Below are 21392 nucleotides of genomic sequence, written 5' to 3'. Positions count from 1 at the left end.
GACTGGGACAGGGAGACTGGGACAGGGACGGGGGACGAGGACAGTGGACTGAGATGGGCACAGGGACAGAAGGACAGGGACAGGGACAGAAGGACAGAGACAGTGGGACAGGGACAGAGGGACAGGGGACAGGGATGGGGGCAGGGTCAGTGGGACAGTGCACAGGGATGGTGAGCCAGGACAATGAGAGTGCACAGGGACAGTGGGACAGTGAGAGACAGGACAGGGACAGTGCCCTGGGAGAGGGGACAGTGAGGTGGTGCCTAGGGACAGTGCCCAGCACCTCGGAGCACCCAGGCTGTCCCCAGGTGTGGAGCTCTGGGACCCAGCCCTGGCATAGGGACCCTGTGCAGGAGCACGGTGCCATGGGGTGGTGGCAGAGCCGTGACACTGCAGCAGGCACGGGGACAGTGCTGGGGGTGCCACCTGGGCTGTGCTGAAAGTGCCAGGGCACAGGGATGCTCTGGGACACTGGCACAGGCTGCCCAAAGCCCCTCAATCCCTGGCAGTGCCCAAGGCCAGGTTGGACATTGGGGCTTGGAGCAGCCTGGGACAGTGGGAGGTGTCCCTGCCATGGCAGGGGTGGCACTGGGTGGCTTTAAGGTCCTTTCCAACCCAAACCATCCTGGGATTCTGTGACAATCATCCAGGATTCTGGGGCCACACATGGGGACACTGGGGCCATGCACTGTGACACCAGGACACTGCAGTGGGGACAGGGACAACGGTGCCAAAGGTGCCAGGGACTGGGACACTGCACTGGGAGGGTTGGACACTGCACTGGGGTCTGGAACAGGGCACTGGGATGTGGAACATGGCACTGGGACAGTGCCACCGGGCCACCAGGCAGGAGAGGGGACAGCTGGGTCAGGCAGAGCAATTGTTAATTATTACCCAATTGCACCCACTGTTCTTTTATTCACCGGATACTTTTAACCACTGTTAATTATTATCCAACTTCATTAATTATGGTAGCAAGGAAGGGGCAGAATTTGGGGTCTCTGAGGGGTGAAGCCCCCCTGCTCCAAGGGCTGTGGGAACATGGGGACGTGTGTGACCTGGCAGAACAAGGTGCCCTGGGGGGGTGGGAGGTCCTGGGGTGCCATGGAAGGTTCTGGGGTGCCATGGGAGGTTCTGGGGTGCTGTGGGAGGTTCTAGGGGGCCATGGGGACTCCCTGGATCCAGCCTGGCCCAGGATGCTGGGGTTGGGATGCAGAGCAGCTTTCAGCATCCCTGTTTCATCCTTGCCTCCCACTCTGGTTTTCCAACCTTAACCCCACCTCCAAATCCCAAATCCAAGTGGGTCAAGACCCCCCAAACCCTTCTAAATCCCATCCACATCGCCTGGGGAAACATTTCCTTTGCCAATTAAAGACAAATAAATAAAAAGAAATAAATCATAATAATAAAAAAATGAAACAAAAGCAGTAAAATCTTTTAACTCCCCGGCCATTTCCAAGCTCTGACTCAGGATTCCTGCGCTGATTCACGGCACTCGTGCTGTGCTATAATCGGCCGGGAATGCGATCCCGAATCCCGCGGGATCCCTTCCAAGCTGGCAGAAAACAGCAGCGCCAGGGAGGGGAGGAACCAGAGCAGGGATTTGTTGTGCCGCAGGGCTGGGGAAGATGAAACAGGAAAGCCTTATAAATATGATTGTCTGGCAAAAGATTTTCACAATATGGAAACTATCAGCGAGATTGAAATGAAAGCAAGCTTTGAGATCCCTCAGTTACTGAACAACTGGAAAACAATGGTGTGGCCAGCTGAAGGTGATCCCCTTTTGATGGAACAACACCCTCTGCTTGCAGACAGGCCCAAGGGTCAGAGCAGACCCTGCCAGCTTGGCAGAAGGGGCCCAAAGAGGAGTTTTTAGGGTTTAAAATGTGACACAGTATGGTAATGTAGTGATTCTTATAGGCTGTATGGAAATGCTATAGGATTTGTGTATTGTACTAGATTGGTTAGTGAGAATCAGAATATTCAACACAGAAGAAGATTTATTGTATTGGAACGGGAATTTAGTGCTTACTTTCTATTCTCTTGTCTCTTACCTCTTGCCTTTTACTCTCTCACCCTCTCATCCTCTCTCCCCCTCTCTTCTCTCAGTCCTGCTCTGAGCTGTGCCTGGCAGCTCCCAGCAGGGCCCTGCACCCAGGCCCTTTGCAATAAACCCCAAGTTCCACCCCTGGCTGCAGAGATCTCTCATCTCCATCCATCCTATCCCCCATCAATCCTACACCACGGGGTTTCTGCAGCCAGAGGTGTTTATCCTGCTCATCCCACCCAGGCGAGGCTGAACTCCTGCAAGGAAGAGAGCTTGGAGCAGAGCCTGCTGATGTGGGTTGAAATTGCATTTTTGGGGTGACTCCGGTGTCCTCGTGTGTCTTGGTTTGGAAAGACAGGAGTCTGCTAAGTGTGAAAAATGCCAGTCACTTGTCTTTAAAATTTTTAAAAGTTTAATAGTAATAAAATGGTTATTAAAAATAATAATACAATTAGAGTAATAATAATTTGGACAATTTGAATTAAGACAATGTGAGACAATAAATACAAAGAGTTACAGACAGTCCGGGTACCTTTTTCTGGGCAGCACAAGTCCAAAAAAGGACCCACGTTAACCAAGGATTAACCCTTAAAAGCAACAGCCTGTTGCATATTCATACACTTCATACATGATGCATAAATTCCATTCAAACACAGGATTCTGTCTGGTCATCAGCAACTTCTTCCTCTGAATCCTGACAGCGCCTTTGAGGCAGGAAGAAGTTCATTTCTTCTGATAATGGAGCAAGAAATTCTTTTTCTCTGAAAGATTCAGGTGTCCTGTGGCTGCTATCTCGCTGCGAGTCCTTTCTTTAAAAAAGTATCTTACATAGCATCATCTCTATTTTAACAATTTTTATAACCTAAAACTATATTTAACACAGTACTTAAGAGAATTAATACAGCATTACTTTCTAACACAACACATATAATATTCATTTGAATATTTGTGAAAAGCCAATCATAAAATACATGCATTTTTCACACTAAGGAATGTGGGAGCCTTTTCTGAACTGGAGAATGTAAACCCTCCCCACCCCTCCGAACTGCTGTAAATTTTAAATTAAGGGGCTCTCAGGCAAAATTATGGGAGCAGGAAATAACAGTTCTTTAATAGGGAAAAGAAAAAAAAAAAAGGATAAAATAAACAATGCAGTACACCAGAACAACACTGCCAGAGTCAGAACCCAGCCTGACACCCTGTGGGTCAGGCTGTTGGCACAGTCCCATTGGAATTGTGGCTCAGCCCTCCTGCAGTGTCAGGGGTGGCTCTGTTGGAGCAGGGGTCCTGTATAGAAGGATGGATTCTGCCTCTGAAGATCCAGTGGAGGAAGAGGCAGCTGCTGTTCCTCTGGGGAATCCAGTGGAGAAGCCGTGCTGGTGTCTCAAAACCTCTGGATTATATCCGGGCAGGAATGCTTGGCTCCTCCCTCTGGGCTCCCATCTCCCAATGGGATGCTGTAGTTCTTATCAGCCATGCAGGGACATTCCATAGCTGTTATCAGCAGTGTCCCCTCCCGAGGAAGTGGTGAATGTGGTCACTCAAAGAGAGAGATAAGGCAAACTGCCCACTTGACAAAGATAATCTGCCATACAGATGGGAATGGAAAACATCTTGCTTTGCAATCTTCAACACCCTGTCCCCAAAGTCTTCAGGAAGAGCTTTATCCCCCCCAAACACAGCCCAGATGTGTCCCCAGCTGTCCAGATGTGGCAGGAACTGCCCAGGTCTGGAACTACAGCACTGAAACTCTGTCCCAGGCTGCTCAGGTGCTGCCCAGATGTCTCCCTGTGTGTCCAGATGTTGCTCTGGGATAAGCAGAGATTGTCCCAGGAGTCCCCAGTGGTGCCCAGATGTTGCTCAGGACACACCCAGGGTGCCCAGATGTTCCCTCAGTATCTTCCAATATCCCCCAGGGTATCCAGATGCTGCCCTAAGAGCCCAGATGTCACCCCAGGACACTCAGCTGTCACTCCAGGTGCCCAGATGTTGCCCAGATGTTGCTCCAGCCTGCCCTGCTCTCACCCCTGCATGCCCAGCTGTCCCACCCAGGGGCTGGGGACAGTCACCTCCTCCTCCTGTCCTGCAGCTCCTGGTCCCCACAGCCCCGCCAGGCCTGGGGTGCCCTCCCTGCTCCCCTGGAGACTCTGGAATTTTGGAGAAGCCTCCAGTGACCCATCCCTCCTGCCCCACCACCCTCAGGGGGGAAACGGCCTCAGGGCAGGCTCAGGGTGGGCACCAGCAGGAATTTCCCCATGGAAAGGGTGCCCAGGCCTTGGGAGAAGCTGCCCAGGGGGCTTTGGGGTGCCCATCCCTGGAGGTGCCCAAGGAATTCCTGGATGTGGCACTGAGTGCCCCGGGCTGGGGACAAGGGAGGGGTCAGGCACAGCCTCGATGATCCCGGGGTCCTTCCCACCCTAAACCCTTCTGGGGTCTGTGTGAGCGTGGCTGCACACTCTCACACTCACACTCACACTCACACTCACACTCACACTCTCGGGGCTCTGGGACTGGCACCTCCCGGCTCATTCTGCTGCCCCTCCCTGAGTGTCCCCTCATTGGGGATGGTCACCCTGAGCTCCCCAGGTGTCCCTCATTGGGGACAGTCACCGGGAGGTCCCTGCGTGTCCCCTCGTTGGGCACAGTCACCGGGAGGTCCCGGGCAGAGGGGGCTCTCCGCCGGTGCAGGCGGGGGACAGCGGGCACCACCGGTTTGTCCCGGGCTCGGACAGAACGGGACCGGCTGCACAGAACCGGGGACACGTCGGGACCCGGCCCGTTCCCGGTGTTGAGGCAGCCGCGGTGCAGAACGAGCCCGGTGTAGCTCGGTCCCGTCCCGGTGAGCCCCGGTGAGCCCCGGCCAGCCCCGGTGAGCCCCGTTCGCCCCGGGCCGGCACAAACGGTTAACAGAGCCCGGCTGCCCTGTGGCTCCTCCCGGTCCCTCCCCGCGGCCGGCCCCGGTCACGGCCCGGCCGCCCAGCCCCAGCCCCAGCCCCGACCTCCGCCACCGCCCAGCCCGGTTCCACCGGCCGGGGGCACCGGGAGCGCCGGGAGCGCCAGAACCGGCCGGGGCACCGGGAGCACCGGAGTCCCGAAACACTCCCGAAACACCGGGGGTACCGGGGTGCCGGGGGTCCCGGGCCATGATCTGCGGCAGGAGGGCGCGTCCCGCCGCCGAACAGCTCCGAGCCCCGTCCGAAGGTGCCGGGGGCTCCCGCCGGCCCGGGAGAGCCCTGAAGAAAATGGGTGAGTTCGGGGGAACCGGGGAGAAACCGAGAAACCCCGGCAGGGCTGGGCCAGGGGGGTCCGGGAGGGGTCCCCGAAATGGGGGGACAGGGATATTCCTTGGGACGGGAACAGGCCCCAGGGCAGGAGGGTCCCCATGGCTGGGATGGGTCCCCATGGCTGGGATGGGTCCCCCACAGCAGGGAGGGGTCCCCAAGGCCACCCCAAAATATCTGTGCATCACCCCAGCCTTTGGGGGACAGCGGGATCAGGGTTTGGCCGCATCACAGGTGACAGGAGCCCCCTTGCTCAGGGCATTTGTTGTCCCCAAGGCTCCGGTGCCACTCCCCAGCACCGTGCCTCAGTTTCCCCGCCCCAGGGGCGCTGCCCTGGCACAGGGGGCACACGGGGCTCAGCAGCCCAGCAGGGCAGGGGGTGCCCGCAGGGTCAGGGCGGGTCCTGGGAGGGAGCAGCAGGAAGGGGCAGGTCCGGCCCTGTGCCCCCAGCACTGGACACGGGGCCGAGTGCCCGGAGCTGCTGCAGCTCCGTGTGTCCGTGTGTCCATGTGTCCGTGTGTCTGTGTGCCCCTGTGTCCATGTGCCCCTGTGCCCGTGTATCTGTGTGTCTGTGTGTCCGTGTGTCTGTGTGTCTGTGTGTCCGTGTGTCTGTGTGTCCGTGTGTCCGTGTGTCCGTGTGTCTGTGTGTCCCTGTGTCTGTGTGTCCGTGTGTCCGTGTGTCCCTGTGGCTGTGTTGTCCTCCCACCCATCTGTCCCTGCACCTCTATATCCATACATCCACGTGTCCATCTGTCCATCTGTCCTTGTTCCTCTATACCCATATATCCACATGTCCATCTGTCCCTGCACCTCAGTATCCACACATCCATGTGTCCATCTGTCCCTGCCTCCCAGCACCTGTGTGTCCATGCCTCCCCTGGGCTGTGTCTGGGAGCACCCACCTCTATGTCCATGCATGTCCGTGTGTCTGTCTGTCCATCCCAATGCTCGTGCCCCCATGTGCCCACATGTCCGTGTGTCCTGCAGCAGTGCATCCATGCTGGTCCATGCATCCCTGCATCCTGTCAGTGCATCCCTGTGTCCCCTGTGTCTGTGTGACTGAGGAGCTCTGTCCATGCACCCACATGTGCCTGCATCCCTGCATCCATGCACCTGTGCATGCACCCACTCACCTGAATGTCCGTCTGTCTGTCCTTCCATCAGCAGATCCATGGATCCACACATCCCTGCATCTCTGTATCCATCGTCCGTGTGTCCTGGTGTCTGTGCATCCACACACCTGTGCCCATGGACTTGACATTCCCTGTGCCCACAGAACTGACATTCTATGTGCCCATGGATCTGACTTTCCATGTGCCCATCCCTGTATCCATGTGCCCATCCCTGTGCCCATGCACCTGTATCCATGTGTCCATCCCTATATCCTCATGCCCATCCCTGTATCCATGCGTCCCTCCATCCCTGTGCCCATGGATCTGACATTCCCTGTGCCCATGGAGCTGTATCCACGTGTCCATCCCTGTATCCATGTGTCCCTACATCCCTGCATCCCCATGTTTGTGTCCCCATGTCCCCTCACCTGCCCTCTGTCCTGCACCTTGGGCAGGATGTGACGGTGCAGGAGATGCTGGCAGCTGGTGGCTGCACCCCCGAGGCCATGGTGGCTCAGAATGTCCCCAAGCCCCCAAACTACCCTTTCCCAGCCCAGGAGTGGAATCTCCATCCAGAGCAGGACGTGGTCATTGGAGATCTTAGAAATAGCTGCCGGAACAATAAAGGGAGGAAATAACCATTCTATGAACAGATGGAAAAATCCTGGCTGAGGCGTGGGCCTGCCAGTCCCCTGAGGCCACCCTGTCATTGTTCCCAGCCTGAGCTCTGCTGCTGGCACCATCCTGGCACTCTCCATGCAGGATCTGGGAAGCTTTGCTGGGATTTAGCAGCTGGGCTGTGTCACTGCTGTGCCCTGTGCCCCCTGAACAGCCACACTGTGCTCCAAAGAGAGCCAGGGCAGTGGCTTTTCCTGTCTGTCCTCTCCTGCCTGTCCTGTCTCATTCCCATTCCCATTCCCATCCCATCCCAACCTGTTTGTTCCACCCCATCTGCTCTGTCCCATCCCATCTGCCTCATCTTGTCCTATCCCACCCTGTCCCATCCAGTCCAGTCTGCTCCACCCGCTCCTGTCCAGTCCTATTTGTCCCATCTTGTCCCATCTGCATTGTCACATTTGTGTCATTCACGTCCCACCCCATCAGCCTCTCTTGTCCATCTCACCCTGTCCTGTCCCATCCCTCCATCCTGTCCTGTGCCACCCCATCCCATCCCATCCCATCCCACCCCATCCCATCCCATCCCATCCCATGGATCCCGTCCCATGGATCCCACCCCATCCCATCCCATCCCTCCTGTCCCATTTGTCCCATGCCATCCCACAGGATACAGATGTGCACCCAGATGTGCACCAATCCCCCCCAGCCCATGCCCCCCGTGCCCCCCGTGCCCCCGGTAGCCCAGGGCTGTCCCCGCAGGGCTGACGGAGGATGAGGACGTCCAGCGGATGCTCCAGGGGTCGCTGCTGTGGAAGGTGAAGGCCCGGGGGGGCTCCAGGGCGCGGCTGTTCCGCCTGCAGGAGGACGGGGTCACCGTGAGCTTCGAGGGACGGTTCCGGCGCGCCCGCGCCCCCCGGAGCTGTGAGTGCTGCCCCTGTCCCATCCCCAGAGCTGTGAGTGCTGCCCCTGTCCCATCCCTGGAGCTGTGAATGCTGCCCCTGTCCCATCCCGGAGCTGTGAGTGCTGCCCCTGTCCCATCCCCAGAACTGTGAGTGCTGCCCCTGTCCCATCCCCAGAGCTGTGAGTGCTGCCCCTGTCCCACCCCAGAGCTGTGAGTGCTGCCCTTGTCCCATCCCCAGAGCTGTGAGTGCTGCCCCTGTCCCATCCCAGAGCTGTGAGTGCTGCCCTTGTCCCACCCCCGGAGCTGTGAGTGCTGCCCCTGTCCCATCCCAGAGCTGTGAGTGCTGCCCCTGTCCCATCCCAGAGCTGTGAGTGCTGCCCCTGTCCCATCCCCAGAGCTGTGAGTGCTGCCCCTGTCCCATCCCAGAGCTGTGAGTGCTGCCCCTGTCCCCCGGGGCTTGGGGACACCAGACACAGCCTGGGCTGCCAGCAGCTGCAGGGAACAGGAGCCGGGCACTGCCCCAGACACACCCCTGGACCCCACCAAGGACCTGACCCTTACCCAGACCCCACCTGGGACCCCGATCCCAGTCCAGGACCTCACCCACAGCCTTGGGTCTGGACTCCCACACAGAATCCAGATATGGACATGTCCGTGTGAGACCCAGACCCCAAGCCAGGACCCCCACGTGGAATCCAGACCCTACCCCAGGACCCAGATCCATTCCCAGCATCCAGAGCCCCACCTGGATGCTGACCACAGCCCAGTTCCCAGATCCCCACCCAAGACCTGGACCCCCACTCAGAACCCAGACCCCCCCTGAGTTCCAGGACCCAGATCCCAGCCCAGGACCCAAATCCCGCAGTGAGAACCAGGGGATTGCCAATCCTGGGGCATGGAACTCCACAATCCAGACCCCAATTGTGCCCCAGATGCCCCCTGTGCCCCAGATCCCTGCCTGGGTCCCCACCGGTGACCTGGACCCAGAACTCTGACATCCCCCTCACTCATATCCCAGCTGAGCACCCAGACCCCAACCCTGCACCCCAGCCTGGGGTCCAGACCCTCACCTGAGCTGAACCCAACCCAGAATGTGGACCCCTACCCAATACCTGACCTCCAGCACCCTTTACTCAGTGGCTCCCAGAGCCTTCCAGCCCTTCCCAGTGCCTCCCAGTACATGGAGCTGGGAGAGCCCCCACTATTCCCCATCCCCCGAGGTCCTGTCCCCATCCCCGCTGTCACCCGTCCCTTCCCACCCTCAGCCGGGATGGGTGCCTGGAGCACGGCGGCTCCGTCCCCTCCCTGGCAGCGTCCCCGTCCCCATCCCCGCGGGGACAGCGGCTCCTGTCGCGCCTGGGATTAGCGGGATAAGCCCGGCAGCGGCACCGAGCGGAGCCCAGCCCCGTCCCGGGGCTGTCTGTCTGTCCTGCGGGATGTCTGTCCGTCAGCAGCCGGGGTGTCTGTCCGTCCCGCGGGATGTCTGTCCGTCAGCAGCCGGGGTGTCTGTCTGTCCCGGGGGGTGTCTGTCCGTCCCGCAGGGTGTCTGTCCTTCCCGCGGGCTGTCTGTCCGTCCCGGGGGTGTCTGTCTGTCCCGCGGGGTGTCTGTCCATCAGCAGCCGGGATGTCTGTCCGTCAGCAGCCGGGGTGTCTGTCTGTCCCGGGGGCTGTCTGTCTGTCCCGGGGGCTGTCTGTCCGTCCCGGGGGGTGTCTGTCCGTCCTGGGGGCTGTCTGTCTGTCCCGGGGGCTGTCTGTCCGTCCCGCGGGGTGTCTGTCCATCCCGGGGCTGTCTGTCCGTCCCGGGGCTGTCTGTCCGTCAGCAGAACGGGGTGTCCTGCAGGGATGCTGGCGGGTGGGTGACCGGCCCACGCTGCCCCGCTGTCCCCGCAGTCTCGGTGGCGCTGATCGAGGCGGTGCGCGAGGGTCGCCGCTCCGAGGGGCTGCGCAAGCACGGAGCCGCCTTCCCCGAGCGCCACTGCTTCAGCCTGGCCTTCAAGGGCCGCCGCAAGAACCTGGACCTGGCCGCCCGAGGCGAGGAGGACGCCCGGCACTGGGTGCAGGGGCTCGGCAAGCTGATGGGGAGGCTGCAGGCCATGAGCCAGATGGAGAAGCTCGACCAGTATCCTTCGAGGAGGGGTTGGGGACAGGGTGGGGACGGCTGTGGTGACACCCAGAGGTTTCCTTAGCCCGGTGCAGTTGGATCCACGGGGTCCTGCAGCGAGCAGACAGGAACAAGGACAACAAGATGTCCTTCAGGGAGGTGAAGAGCATGCTGAGGATGCTCAACATCGACATGGATGATGTCTACGCCTCCAAGCTCTTCAAGGTACCTGAGCTGCACCACCAGTGGCTCCTTCTCTGCCTTGCCCAGCACAGAGAGCTGACAAACCCCTCACACCAAAGCCACCAAGGGTTGGGTCCCACCAGGGGCATGTGGTGGAGAGGGGTGAGGTGGTCTGAGCTGTCCCAGCCGCTGCTCTGTGTCCCCAAGGTGGGACATTTCTCCCCTATGGAGAGCTGCTCCTCTGGGCATCTCCCACAGATGGACACGTGGATGTGTGGGTATAGAGGTGCAGGGACAGACGGACACATGGGTGTGTGGATATAGAGGAACAAGGACAGATGGACACGTGGATGTGTGGGTATAGAGGAACAAGTACAGATGGACACGTGGGTGTGTGGGTATAGAGGAACAAGGACATATGGACACATGGACACCTGGATGTGTGGATATAGAGGTGCAGGGACAGATGGACACGTGGATGTGTGGATACAGAGGCACAAGCACAGACTGACACCTGGATGTGTGGATATAGAGGTGCAGGGACAGATGGACACGTGGATGTGTGGACATAGAGGCACAAGGACAGAACCTGAGGCACGGAGCTCTGCTCTGCTCCATCCCAGAGTTGGGGGTCAGGGGGCCCTGGCTGGGGGAACAGAGGGGTCAGGACTCACCCCACTCACCCTGCCCGCTCCGGGGACAGGCAGAACAAGGCAGGGGGTGGCTGTACCCCGTCCCCACAGGCAGGGGACAGTCCCTGAGGCTGGGCTGTGCCATCAGGAGTGCGACCACTCTGGCAACGAGCGGCTGGAGGGCCGGGAGCTGGAGGAGTTCTGCCGGCGGCTGCTGCGGCGCCCCGAGCTCGAGGAGCTCTTTGGGCGCTACTCTGGCGAGGACCGGGTGCTGTCGGCCGAGGAGCTGCAGGATTTCCTGAGGGACCAGGGAGAGGAGAGCAGCCTGCGCCAGGCCCGCGCCATCATCCGCACCCACGAGCTCAACGACAAGGGTGAGGCTGGGGGATCGTGGGCTGGGCGCTCATGGATGTAGGGATGGGGCTCTGATTTGGGGTATCACCATCCCAAATGGGTACGGGGTCCTCCAAGGTTTCTATTGCTGTCCTGGTGCCCATTGCCAGTGTCTGCCATCCTACACATGGCCTGGCTGGCACCTGGTGGATGTGACACCATGGGGACAGGACAGGTTCCCTGGGGATGGTGGGGATGGGCAGGTCGTGGACTTCCAGGTCTCATGGGTGGTGTGATGCCAGCTCTGCTATGAATGTGACACTCATGAAGGACTTCTGTCCTCCTCAGGTCCCACCATGGCAGGTGCAGGGTGAACACAGCACCAGGGGACATCATGGTGGGGATGAAGGACCTCCATGTCACAATAGTACCCTTAAGGTAGATGTGGCACTAGGAGGATGGAGGACATCAGAGGGAAGATGGGACACAAAGGGGACCTCCCCTGAGTGCCACAGTGCCAGGTCTGGGGTGACACGGCACTGGGAGGACAGAGGGCATCAGGGTGGGGACAGGGAACCTCCACAGCTCATGGGTGTCACCATGCCACATCCAGAGTGAATGTGGCACCAGCAGTTTGGGTGACATCAGGATGGAGATGGGACATTAAGAGAACTTACACGTCCCCTGGGTGCCACAGTGCCAGGTCAGGGATGAACATGGCACCTCCAAGTGGGGAAAGCCCTCAGGGTGCCACCCTGCCAGCACCATGTGACACCTGCCACCGTGTGACACCTGCCACCATGTGACACCTGCCACTGTGTGACACCTGCCACTATGTGACACCTGCCACTATGTGACACCTGCCACCGTGTGACACCTGCCACTATGTGACACCTGCCACCGTGTGACACCTGCCACCGTGTCCCACAGCCAAACAGCAGGACCTGATGATGCTGGACGGGTTCATGATGTACCTGCTGTCAGCTGCTGGGGACATCCTCAACCAGGAGCACACCAAGGTGCACCAGGACATGAGCCAGCCCCTGAGCCACTACTTCATCTCCTCGTCCCACAACACCTACCTGACCCGCAACCAGGTCGGAGGCAGCAGCAGCACCGAGGCCTACGTCAGGTGTGTGTCCCTGGGGAACAGAATGGGGACAGACGGACACATGGGTGTGCAGGGACACATGGACATGTGGGTGTGTGGGTATAGAGGTGCACAGACAGATGGACACATGGACATGTGGAATTGTGGATATAGAGGTACACAGACAGATGGACATGTGGACATGTGGATATAAAGGAACAGGGATAGATGGACACATGGATATGTGGATATAGAGGTACAAGGACAGATGGACTCGTGGACACATGGATGTGTGGATATAGAGGTGCAGGGACAAATGGACATGTGGATGTGTGGATATAGAGGAACAAGGACAGATGGACACATGCATGTGTGGATATAGAGGTGCAGGGACAGATGGACACATGGACATGTGGATGTGTGGATATAGAGGTGCACAGATAGATGGACATGTGGACATGTGGACACATGGATATAGAGATGCAGGGACAGATGGGTGGGAGGACACACAGCCACAGGGACACACAGACACAGGGACACATGGACACACGGACACAGGGGCACACAGACACAGGGACACACAGTGACAGGGACACACAGACACAGGGACACATGGACACACAGCCACAAGGACACACAGCCACAAGGACACACGGACATGGGGACACACAGCCACAGGGGCACACAGACACAGGGACACACGGACACAGGGACACAGGGACACACAGCAGCTCCCGTGGCTGCGGGGGCACAGGGGCTGACCCGGTGCCGGTGTCGGGGCAGGGCTCTGCGGGCCGGGTGCCGCTGTGTGGAGCTGGACTGCTGGGAGGGCCCGGACGGGGAACCTGTCGTGTACCACGGGCACACCCTCACCTCCAAAATCCTCTTCCGTGACGTCATCGAGAGCATCCGCGACTCCGCCTTCGAGGTGAGACCGGGCGGGAGCCCCGGGGGTGCCCGGTGCCTGGTGTGGAGTGCGGAGTGTGGGGTGCCCGGTGCTGAGTGTGGGGTACCCGGTGCCCGGTGCTGAGTGTGGGGTGTGGGGTGCCCGGTGCTGAATGTGGGGTGCCCGGTGCCCGGTGCTGAGTGTGGGGTGCCCGGTGCTGAATGTGGGGTGCCCGGTGCCCGCTGCTGAGGGCATCCTCCCCATGCCCAGAAATCGCCCTACCCCGTCATCCTGTCCCTGGAGAACCACTGCGGGCTGGAGCAGCAGGCCACCATGGCCCGGCACATGAAGGCCATCCTTGGGGACAGGCTGCTGACACAGCCCCTGCAGGGGCAGGACCCCCACGACCTCCCCTCACCAGAGGTAAGGCCACCCGTGTGCCACCACGGCGTCCCCATGTCCCCTCCGAGCCCTGAGCTCGCACCTGCCCTCTGCAGCAGCTGAAGGAAAAGATCCTGGTGAAGGGCAAGAAGCTGCCAGAGCTGTGGCAGGAGCCACGGGGTGTCACCTCCCTTCTGGACCCCGAGGAGGAAGAAGAGGAAGAGGAGGAAGACGAGGAGAAGTTGCAGGAGAGAAGCCCCCGGCGAGTAAGAGATTTCCCCAGGGATGTGGTTTTGGGGGACCTGGTGGTCCTGATGGATCAGAGCATCCTGGTGGTTTTGGGGAACCATGGAATCCTGGTGGTCCTGATGGGTCAGAGCACCCTGATGGTGCCAGGGGACCACGACATCCTGGTGGTGCTGATGGATCAGAGCATCCTGGTGGTGCCAGGGCATCCTGGGGCTGTCCCAGCTGGGCGCTGCCAGCTCTGCCATGCCCTCTGCAGCCCTGCTCTCTCCTCTTTCAGTCGCTGCAGTCGCTGCAGGAGATCAAACCTCTGCAGGTGGGTGATGCTGGAGCTGGGGGGGCTGACAGGGTGGGTGCTGTGGGGGCAGTGAGTGGCTGTCAGAGGGGACAGAGCTTGGGGACAGCTCGGACGTGCCTCCCTCTTCCTGTTTCTGGGGTTTCCAACACTTTGATTTCTTTGTCACCTCAAGTTCTCCATTGTGTTGGGCCTCCATCACATCCAGGGTGACCTGTTGGGGTCGGCACCACCTTGGGGTCTCTGTCACCTCAAGTATTCCATCCTCTCGAGGTGCCCATCACCTCAGGGTCTCCAGCACTTTGGGGTCTCCTCATCTTGGGGTCTGTAACATCTCGGGCTGTCCATTCCCTTGAGTTCTCCATGACTGCAGGTTCTCAACCTCCTTGGGTTCCCCCAAGCCCCTGGTCCATCACTCCATTGCCTGGGGTTCTGCACCACCTTGGGGTCTCTGTCACCTCAAGTATCCCATCCTCTTTGGGGTCTCCAGCACTTTGGGGTCACCACCTCAAGTATCCCATCCTCTTGGGGTCTCCAGCACTTTGGGGTCTCTCTCATCTTGGGGTCTGTAACATCTTGGGTTGTCCATTCCCTTGGATTCTCCATGACTGCAGGTTCTCAACCTCCTTGGGTTCTCCATCAGCCCCTGGTCCCTCACTCCATTGCCTGGGGTTCTGGGTCTCCACAGCCCTGGGGGTCTCAGCACTCAGCACTAGCAGGGGAGGGGGTCTGTAGGCCCTTGGACTGGCAGATGGCCACCAGGGCCAGCTTGTCCCTCCCTGCTGCCACGGTGGCTCCCGCTGCAGGCCAAGGACGCGTCGCAGGTGTCCCCAGAGCTGTCGGCGCTGGTGGTGTACTGCCAGGCTGTCCCCTTCCCTGGGCTGGCCCAGGCCCTGCGCCACCCCCAGCCCTGCCACGTGTCCTCCTTCAGCGAGAGGAAGGCTCGGAAGCTCATCAAGGAGGCAGGTGAGGGTCACCAGATGGGGACGGGGTGGGGACAGGGTGGGTCCCTGCTCCTGAGCCACTGGGATGGGCTGAGGATGGGCTCAGTCTCTAGGGTGGCTCCATGAGGGGTCAGGGGCACGCTGGCCTCACCCAGGCTGCCCTGGATGGGTGGGACTGGGGTCTGCTGGCAGGGCCTGCCTGGGGCCAGAGGCCAGGACTGGGGTCACACGACCAGGATCAAGGTCTGGGATCAGGATTTGGGATGTGGCATCTGGGTCCAGGGCCTAGGGCAGGTATTAAGGTCTGGGTCAGAGTCCAGGGATCAAGGGGGGAGGGGGGTCTGGGATCAAGGGCTGGGGGTCAGGGTCAGAATCTGAGGTCAGGCAGGGCCTAAGATTAAGATCTGAGTCAGATCTTGGGTGTTCAGGGTCTGGGGTCCAGGGTCAGTGTCTGGAGTCAAGGATTAGGATCTGGGTCAGGGCATAGGCTTGAGGGTTTTGGTTTGGAGTCTGAGGTCCAGGGATCAGGGTCAGGGTCTGGGTTCCGTGGTCAAGGTCCAGGGTCAGGGGTCTAAAGTCCAAGTGTGGGGTCAAGATCAGGATCAAGGTCAGAGGTTTGGGGTCAGGGATCCAAGGTCAAGGTTCAGGTTTGGGGTCTGGTTTCAGGGTCATATAACAGGCTCAGGCCCACCCATCTGGGCAGGCTCTGTCTGTGTCCTTGGGCCCCTCAGCCTCTGTTGGGGTCCCCCAGCAGCACTGGAGGGTGCAGCAGCCCCCCCTGAGCCGTGTCCATCCCCAGGCCCAGCCCTGGTCCGGTACAACGCCCGCCAGCTGAGCCGCGTGTACCCGCTGGGGCTCAAGATGAACTCTGCCAACTACAACCCCCAGGAGATGTGGAACGCTGGCTGCCAGCTGGGTGAGACCCCGGGCCCCTCTCACCTGGCACCCACTCCTGGAGGTGTCACCCACCCCTGACAGCCCCTCCTGCTGTCCCCACAGTGGCCCTGAACTTCCAGACGCCGGGCTATGAGATGGACCTGAACGCCGGGCGCTTCCTGCCCAACGGGCGCTGTGGCTACGTCCTGAAACCGCCCTGCCTGCACAGCCCCCCCGGCGAGGGCTCCCGGCGCCTGGCCCTGCACATCAGGGTGAGGACACCCCGCCTGCCTGTCCCCAAGGCCAGCTGAGTGCCACCCAGGTCCCTGCGGGGTGACATCCCTGATATTCCAATGGCTGGCCAGGTGCCACCTGCAGGTGACACCAACCCTGTCCCCAAATCTGGCTGGTATCAGCTCTGTCCCTTCTCTGAGATGGCATCAGCCACCTCCTTCCTCCCCACCATGTCCCCAGTGCCAGCCAAGGACCACCCACATCCCTTCTCCTGATGACCCAGCCACATGTCACTCATGTTCCTTCTGTGTGGTACCAACCACCTCCCTCCATCCCCTTCTGGGGACACCACCTTGTCCCCAGCCATGTGCCACCCATGTCTCTTCTCCTGGATGGCACCAGCCACCTCCCTCCTCCTCATCCCATCCTCACTCCTGGCTGGGTGCCATCTGCTCCCTTCTGGGGACACCACCTTGTCACCAGCCATGTGTCACCTTCTCCTGGATGGCACCAGCCATCTCCCCCCTCCTCATTCCATCCCCACTCCTGACTGTGCCACCCATGACACTTCTGGGTGACACCACCCCTGTCCCCAAATCCAGCTGGTGTCAGCCATGTCCCTTCTCTGAGATGGCATCAGCCACCATGTCCCCAGTGCCAGCCAAGGGCCACCCACATCCCTCCTCCTGATGACCCAGCCACGTGTCACTCATGTTCCTTCTCCTGTGTGGTACCAACAATGTCCCTCCTCTTCACCCCATCCCCACTCCTGGCTGGGTGCCATCTGCTCCCTTCTGGCGACACCACCTTGTCCCCAGCCATGTGTCACCTTCTCCTGGATGGCACCAGCCACCTCCCTCCTTCTCATCCCATCCTCACTCCTGACTGTGCCACCCATGACACATCTCCTGGGTGACACCACCCTGTCCCCAAATCCAGCTGCTGCCAACCACTGGGTGGCATCAGCCACCTCCCTCCTTTCACCGTGTCCCCAGCCCCAGCCAAGTGCCACTCAGGTCCCTTCTGGGGACACCCACATGTCCCCTGTGCCCTGGTCCCTGTGCCCAGGTGATCACAGCCCAGCAGCTGCCCAAGCTCAACAGGGACAAGGGCAGCTCCATCGTGGATCCCTTCGTGCGCGTGGAGATCCACGGGGTCCCGGCCGACTGTGCCAAGCAACAAACCCACCACAAGCTCAACAATGGTGAGTGCTGCCACCTGGGCACCCTGGGGACACCCCTGGGCACCCTGGGGACACCCCAGCCCCCAGGGACATCCAGTCACAACCCCATTACTGCCCCAATCCCAGGAATGCCCAAGGACAAGCCAGGGTCTCTTGGAGCACCCTGATCCCTGCAGACACCCCATGGAACCTGATCTCCAGGGGGGCTCCAGGGACACCTCAGGGCACCCTGATCCAGGGACACCTTGACACCAGGGGCACCCTAATCCCCATGAGGGACATGGGTACCCACAGCCCAGCACTCACTGCCAGTTGAGCCAGTGCCCAGCACACCCCAGTGCCCAGCACACCCAGTGCCCAGCACACCCCAGTGCCCAGCACATCCCAGTGCCCAGGACACCCCAGTACCCAGCACACCCCAGTGCCCAGGGCATCCCAGTGCCCAGCACACCCCAGTGCCCAGCACATCCCAGTGCCCATCAAATCCCAGTGCCCAGCACACCCCAGTACCCAGCACACCCCAGTGCCCAGCACACCCCAGTGCCCAGGGCATCCCAGTGCCCAGCACACCCCAGTGCCCAGCACACCCCAGTGCCAAGGATATCCTAGTGCCCAGCACATCCCAGTGCCCAGCATATCCCAGTGCCCAGCACACCCCAGTACCCAGCACACCCCAGTGCCCAGGGCATCCCAGTGCCCAGCACACCCCAGTGCCCAGCACACCCCAGTGCCAAGGATATCCTAGTGCCCAGCACATCCCAGTGCCCAGGATATCCCTAACCCTATCCTAACCCTAACCCAGTCCCCTCCCCAGCACAGCCCGATCCACACCAGTGGCAGGGTTCATCATGTCCCAGTTCTCCCAGTGCTGCTCCTTCATGGTACCCAGTACACCCAGCCCAAGCCCAGTGTGATCCTCATTCCCCCCAGTATGACCCCATTACACCTCACCACAGCCCCAGTATGACCCCCTTTTCCCCAGTACACCCAGCCCAAGACCAGTATGACCCCATTATCCCAGTATACCCCACCATGGCCCCAGTGTAACCCCCATTCTCCCAGTATGGTCCAGCCCAGCTCCAGCATAACCTCCATTCCCCCAGTACATCCCATCAGATTCCCAGTATGATCCCATCCCTCCAGTCTGCTCCACCAGTCACTGTACAACCCCCCTTCTCCCAGTATAACCCAGTCCAGCACCAGTTTGGCCCCATTTTCCCCAGTATACCCCATCAGGGCTCCAGTATGACCCCTATTCCCCCAGTACAGCCCACCACAGCCCCAGTATGACCCCCATTCCCCCAGTACTGGCCCAGTTTGACCCCCATTCCCCCAGTCCAGCCCCAGTATGACCCCCATTCCCCCAGTACTGGCCCAGTATCACCCCCTTTTCCCCAGTACAACCCCAGTATCACCCTCTTTTCCCCAGTACACTCCACCACAGCCCCAGTATGACCACCATTCTCCCAGTACACCCCATCATGGCCCCAGTATGACCCCCTTTCTCCCAGTACACTGCACCACAGCCTCAGTATGACCCCCTTTACCCCAGTATGACCCCAGTCCAGCCCCAGTATGACCCCCATTCTCCCAGTCCAGCCCCAGTATGACCCCCATTCCCCCAGCCCAGCCCACTGTAGCCCCAGCATCACCCCCATCCCCACATCCCCAGTGCAGCGCGGCAGCTCAGCCGGGGCAGGGGCAGTGCCCGGGGTCCTGCCTGTCCCCGGTGGCCCCACCCAGCCCCCTGCCGGTGCCTCAGGTTTCAACCCGCGCTGGGAGGAGACGCTGCGGTTCCAGGTGCGGGTGCCCGAGCTGGCCCTGGTGCGCTTCGTGGTGGAGGATTACGACAGCACCTCCTGCAATGACTTCGTGGGGCAGTTCACGCTGCCCCTGCCCAGCATGCGCCAAGGTGGGGGCAGGTGCCACCCCGCTGCCCCCCGGGCATGGGGACAGCGCCTGGCACGGGCTGAGCCCCCTGTGTGTCCCCAGGGTACCGCCACATCCACCTGCTCTCCAAGGACGGCGCCTCCCTGGCCCCTGCCACGCTCTTCGTGCACGTTCGAGCCAAGAGCCTGTGAGGGTGCACGGCAGGGACAGCCTGGTGTCCCCGAGGTGCCCACGGGGGACATTGTGGGGACAACAGGCTCCTCCCTGCGTGGGGACAGCCCGAGGACACTGCTCACCTGTCTGTGGAGGACCCAAGGGAGTGGGGGCTCCCCTACCCAGTGCCACCCACTGGGGTCCCAGTCCTGTCCTTGAGGGGACAGAGATGCTGTGACTACCAGGATTGGGCCAACAGCCCAGCACAGCCACACAGGGGTGACATGGGTGACAGCAACCAGCAAATCTCACCAGTCTTGGCCACGCTTGGGGTGCAAGGATGGGCCCCCCAGCCCCTCTCTTGGGGTGCAAGGATGGTGCCATCATCACCCTGGAGTCCCTGAGGGGACCCTGCCACCACACACTCCATTGTGCCCGGGTGGGCACACGTTGCCGAGCTCTGGCACCAGTGACAGGCACAGATTTACAGCCTGGGATCAAGCCAGTGGAATAAAGGTTTTATTTTAACAGAGCCTGTCCCAGTGTCCCTGTCACCCTCCGGGGCCCATCGTGGCTGGATCAGGGCTGAGCCCACCCCCAAACCAGCAGTGCCCTGGGGAGCAGCCCTCAACCCTGCCATGGGGACAAGGGGAGGGTCCCCCACCCACACCCAGGACAGCAGGGAACAGCGGGGGACACAGAGGTACTTGCATAGGTGACACAGGACCCCGAGCAGGGCGATGTGATGGCACTGCCAGGGGGGTGTGATGGGCTCCTGGTCCCCTCTGAGGCCCCACAGGTCCAGGCTGGGGCGGGCACAGGCTCTCAGGGTCCGTGGTGCCACGGGGTGTGACAGGGACACGCCAGCACAGGGAGGTGTGACAGTGCATAGACGGGGTCTTGGCCTTGGTGTGCAGCTTTGGAAACCTTTGGCTGGGCAGGCAGGAGCATCTCGGAGCTCTGGGCTCGGGACATGGCAGGAGGATGTCCTGGCACTCCTGGATGGGATGGAGGGTTGCCATGACAACGTTTCCTTTCTCTCAGAGGATCCCACAGCACGAGGTGACACCGGGAGCTGGTGCTGGAGGCACCGGGGAGGATGATGCCGATGGAGTATCCAGATTTCCATGCTTCCAGAGAAAAGCAGCTGAGCAGAGAGGCTGTGGCAGTGGCAGTGGAGCATCCCCAGTGGGGAGGCTGAGGGGAAGGAGCCCCAGGAGCCTGAGCAGAGCAGGGTGTGCCTGGAGCTGAACCCCTCTGGATCTTCGGGCACTGCTGTCCAGCAGGAAGGGTTGGAGTCTCTGTGGCTGGGCAGGAGGTGGGACAAGGCATCTCTTGCACAAATAGCCCTTGGAAAGGAATCTCCCCCTGTTAAACAGAGTCAGGAGCAAACCTGGGGCAAAGAGCCTGAAGCACCCTCGGGGCAGGCAGGAGGGTTTTGACCAGCAGCCACCATCAGCATCAACCTCAGCTGTCCCCACGGAGAAAAGTCCCAGTCCAGCAGCCCAGTGGTGACCTTCAGCAGCCGAATGTAACTCATGGCAGTTGGGAACAGGAAAGATTTAAAATATATATAATATATACTTTTATTATTCACCCGTTAAATCCATTATATGCCAATCATGATCTAGTTTCAGCAGTTACATTCCCTTGATCATGTCTTTAGGAGGATGCAGTTAAATCAAACAAGGAGGTGGCTGGCAGCAGCAGGGGGGCTCTGGTGCCCCTCTCTCCCGGCGTGGCTCCGGCTTTGGCAGAAAGGATGAGGGCAGCACCTCCTCAGGCCCGGCTCCTCCACGCTCTCCTGGCAAGGGCTCCCTTACTGCAGCACCAATCCAACCTGGAAATAGGGATCAGGACAGAGATTGGGCTCATCAGGACAGAGATTGGGCTCATCAGGACAGAAATTGGGCTCAGGAGGTGCCCTCTGCTCTGTGCCCAGCTCGGTGCTGTCTGTGTTGGTTTCTGTCGCAGACATCTTTTAGGGAAAATCCTTTCCTTAGGAT

The 21392-nt window shown here is 60.2% G+C and overlaps 2 protein-coding genes across 3 annotated transcripts in view; one reads left to right on the top strand and one right to left on the bottom strand.

The window, feature by feature from the left end:
* The first annotated feature begins 4986 nt into the window (after positions 1–4986).
* On the top strand, positions 4987–19918 carry PLCD3 (phospholipase C delta 3). Of its 2 annotated transcripts, none has more exons than XM_071450708.1 (16): positions 4987–5293; positions 7818–7979; positions 9850–10078; positions 10156–10285; positions 11024–11249; positions 12139–12340; positions 13082–13226; positions 13455–13607; positions 13685–13831; positions 14092–14127; positions 14913–15072; positions 15850–15966; positions 16050–16198; positions 17229–17364; positions 19106–19255; positions 19336–19918. In XM_071450708.1, exons 1-16 carry the CDS (start codon positions 5191–5193, stop codon positions 19422–19424), a joined length of 2334 nt encoding a protein of 777 aa, XP_071306809.1. In that variant the 5' UTR covers positions 4987–5190; the 3' UTR covers positions 19425–19918. The 2 variants fall into 2 exon arrangements, with proteins under 2 accessions (XP_071306809.1, XP_071306812.1); XM_071450711.1 differs by having other exon boundaries at positions 5023–5293; positions 13682–13831.
* The window catches only part of NMT1 (N-myristoyltransferase 1), a 22330-nt gene continuing 20821 nt past the window's right edge, over positions 19884–21392 (bottom strand). Inside the window, exon 12 of the mRNA XM_071450712.1 lies at positions 19884–21226. Coding sequence (XP_071306813.1) covers positions 21206–21226 — 21 coding nt within the window. The 3' untranslated portion in view covers positions 19884–21205. The remainder of the gene's footprint in view (positions 21227–21392) is intronic.

The sequence above is a fragment of the Agelaius tricolor genome, unplaced genomic scaffold (assembly GCF_023055355.1).
Source record: "Agelaius tricolor isolate 1412-34295 unplaced genomic scaffold, bAgeTri1.0.p SCAF_31, whole genome shotgun sequence".
NCBI lineage: Eukaryota > Metazoa > Chordata > Aves > Passeriformes > Icteridae > Agelaius > Agelaius tricolor.
This window is presented reverse-complemented; position numbering and strand designations above follow the sequence as displayed.

Coding starts and splice junctions, on each gene's coding strand:
- PLCD3 (XM_071450711.1), top strand. CDS start 5,191: ATGATCTGCGGCAGGAGGGCGCGTCCCGCCGCCGAACAGCTCCGAGCC. Junction 5,294..7,817: donor GAGAGCCCTGAAGAAAATGG/GTGAGTTCGGGG, acceptor CTGTCCCCGCAG/GGCTGACGGAGGATGAGGAC. Junction 16,199..17,228: donor GCCTGGCCCTGCACATCAGG/GTGAGGACACCC, acceptor CCCTGTGCCCAG/GTGATCACAGCCCAGCAGCT.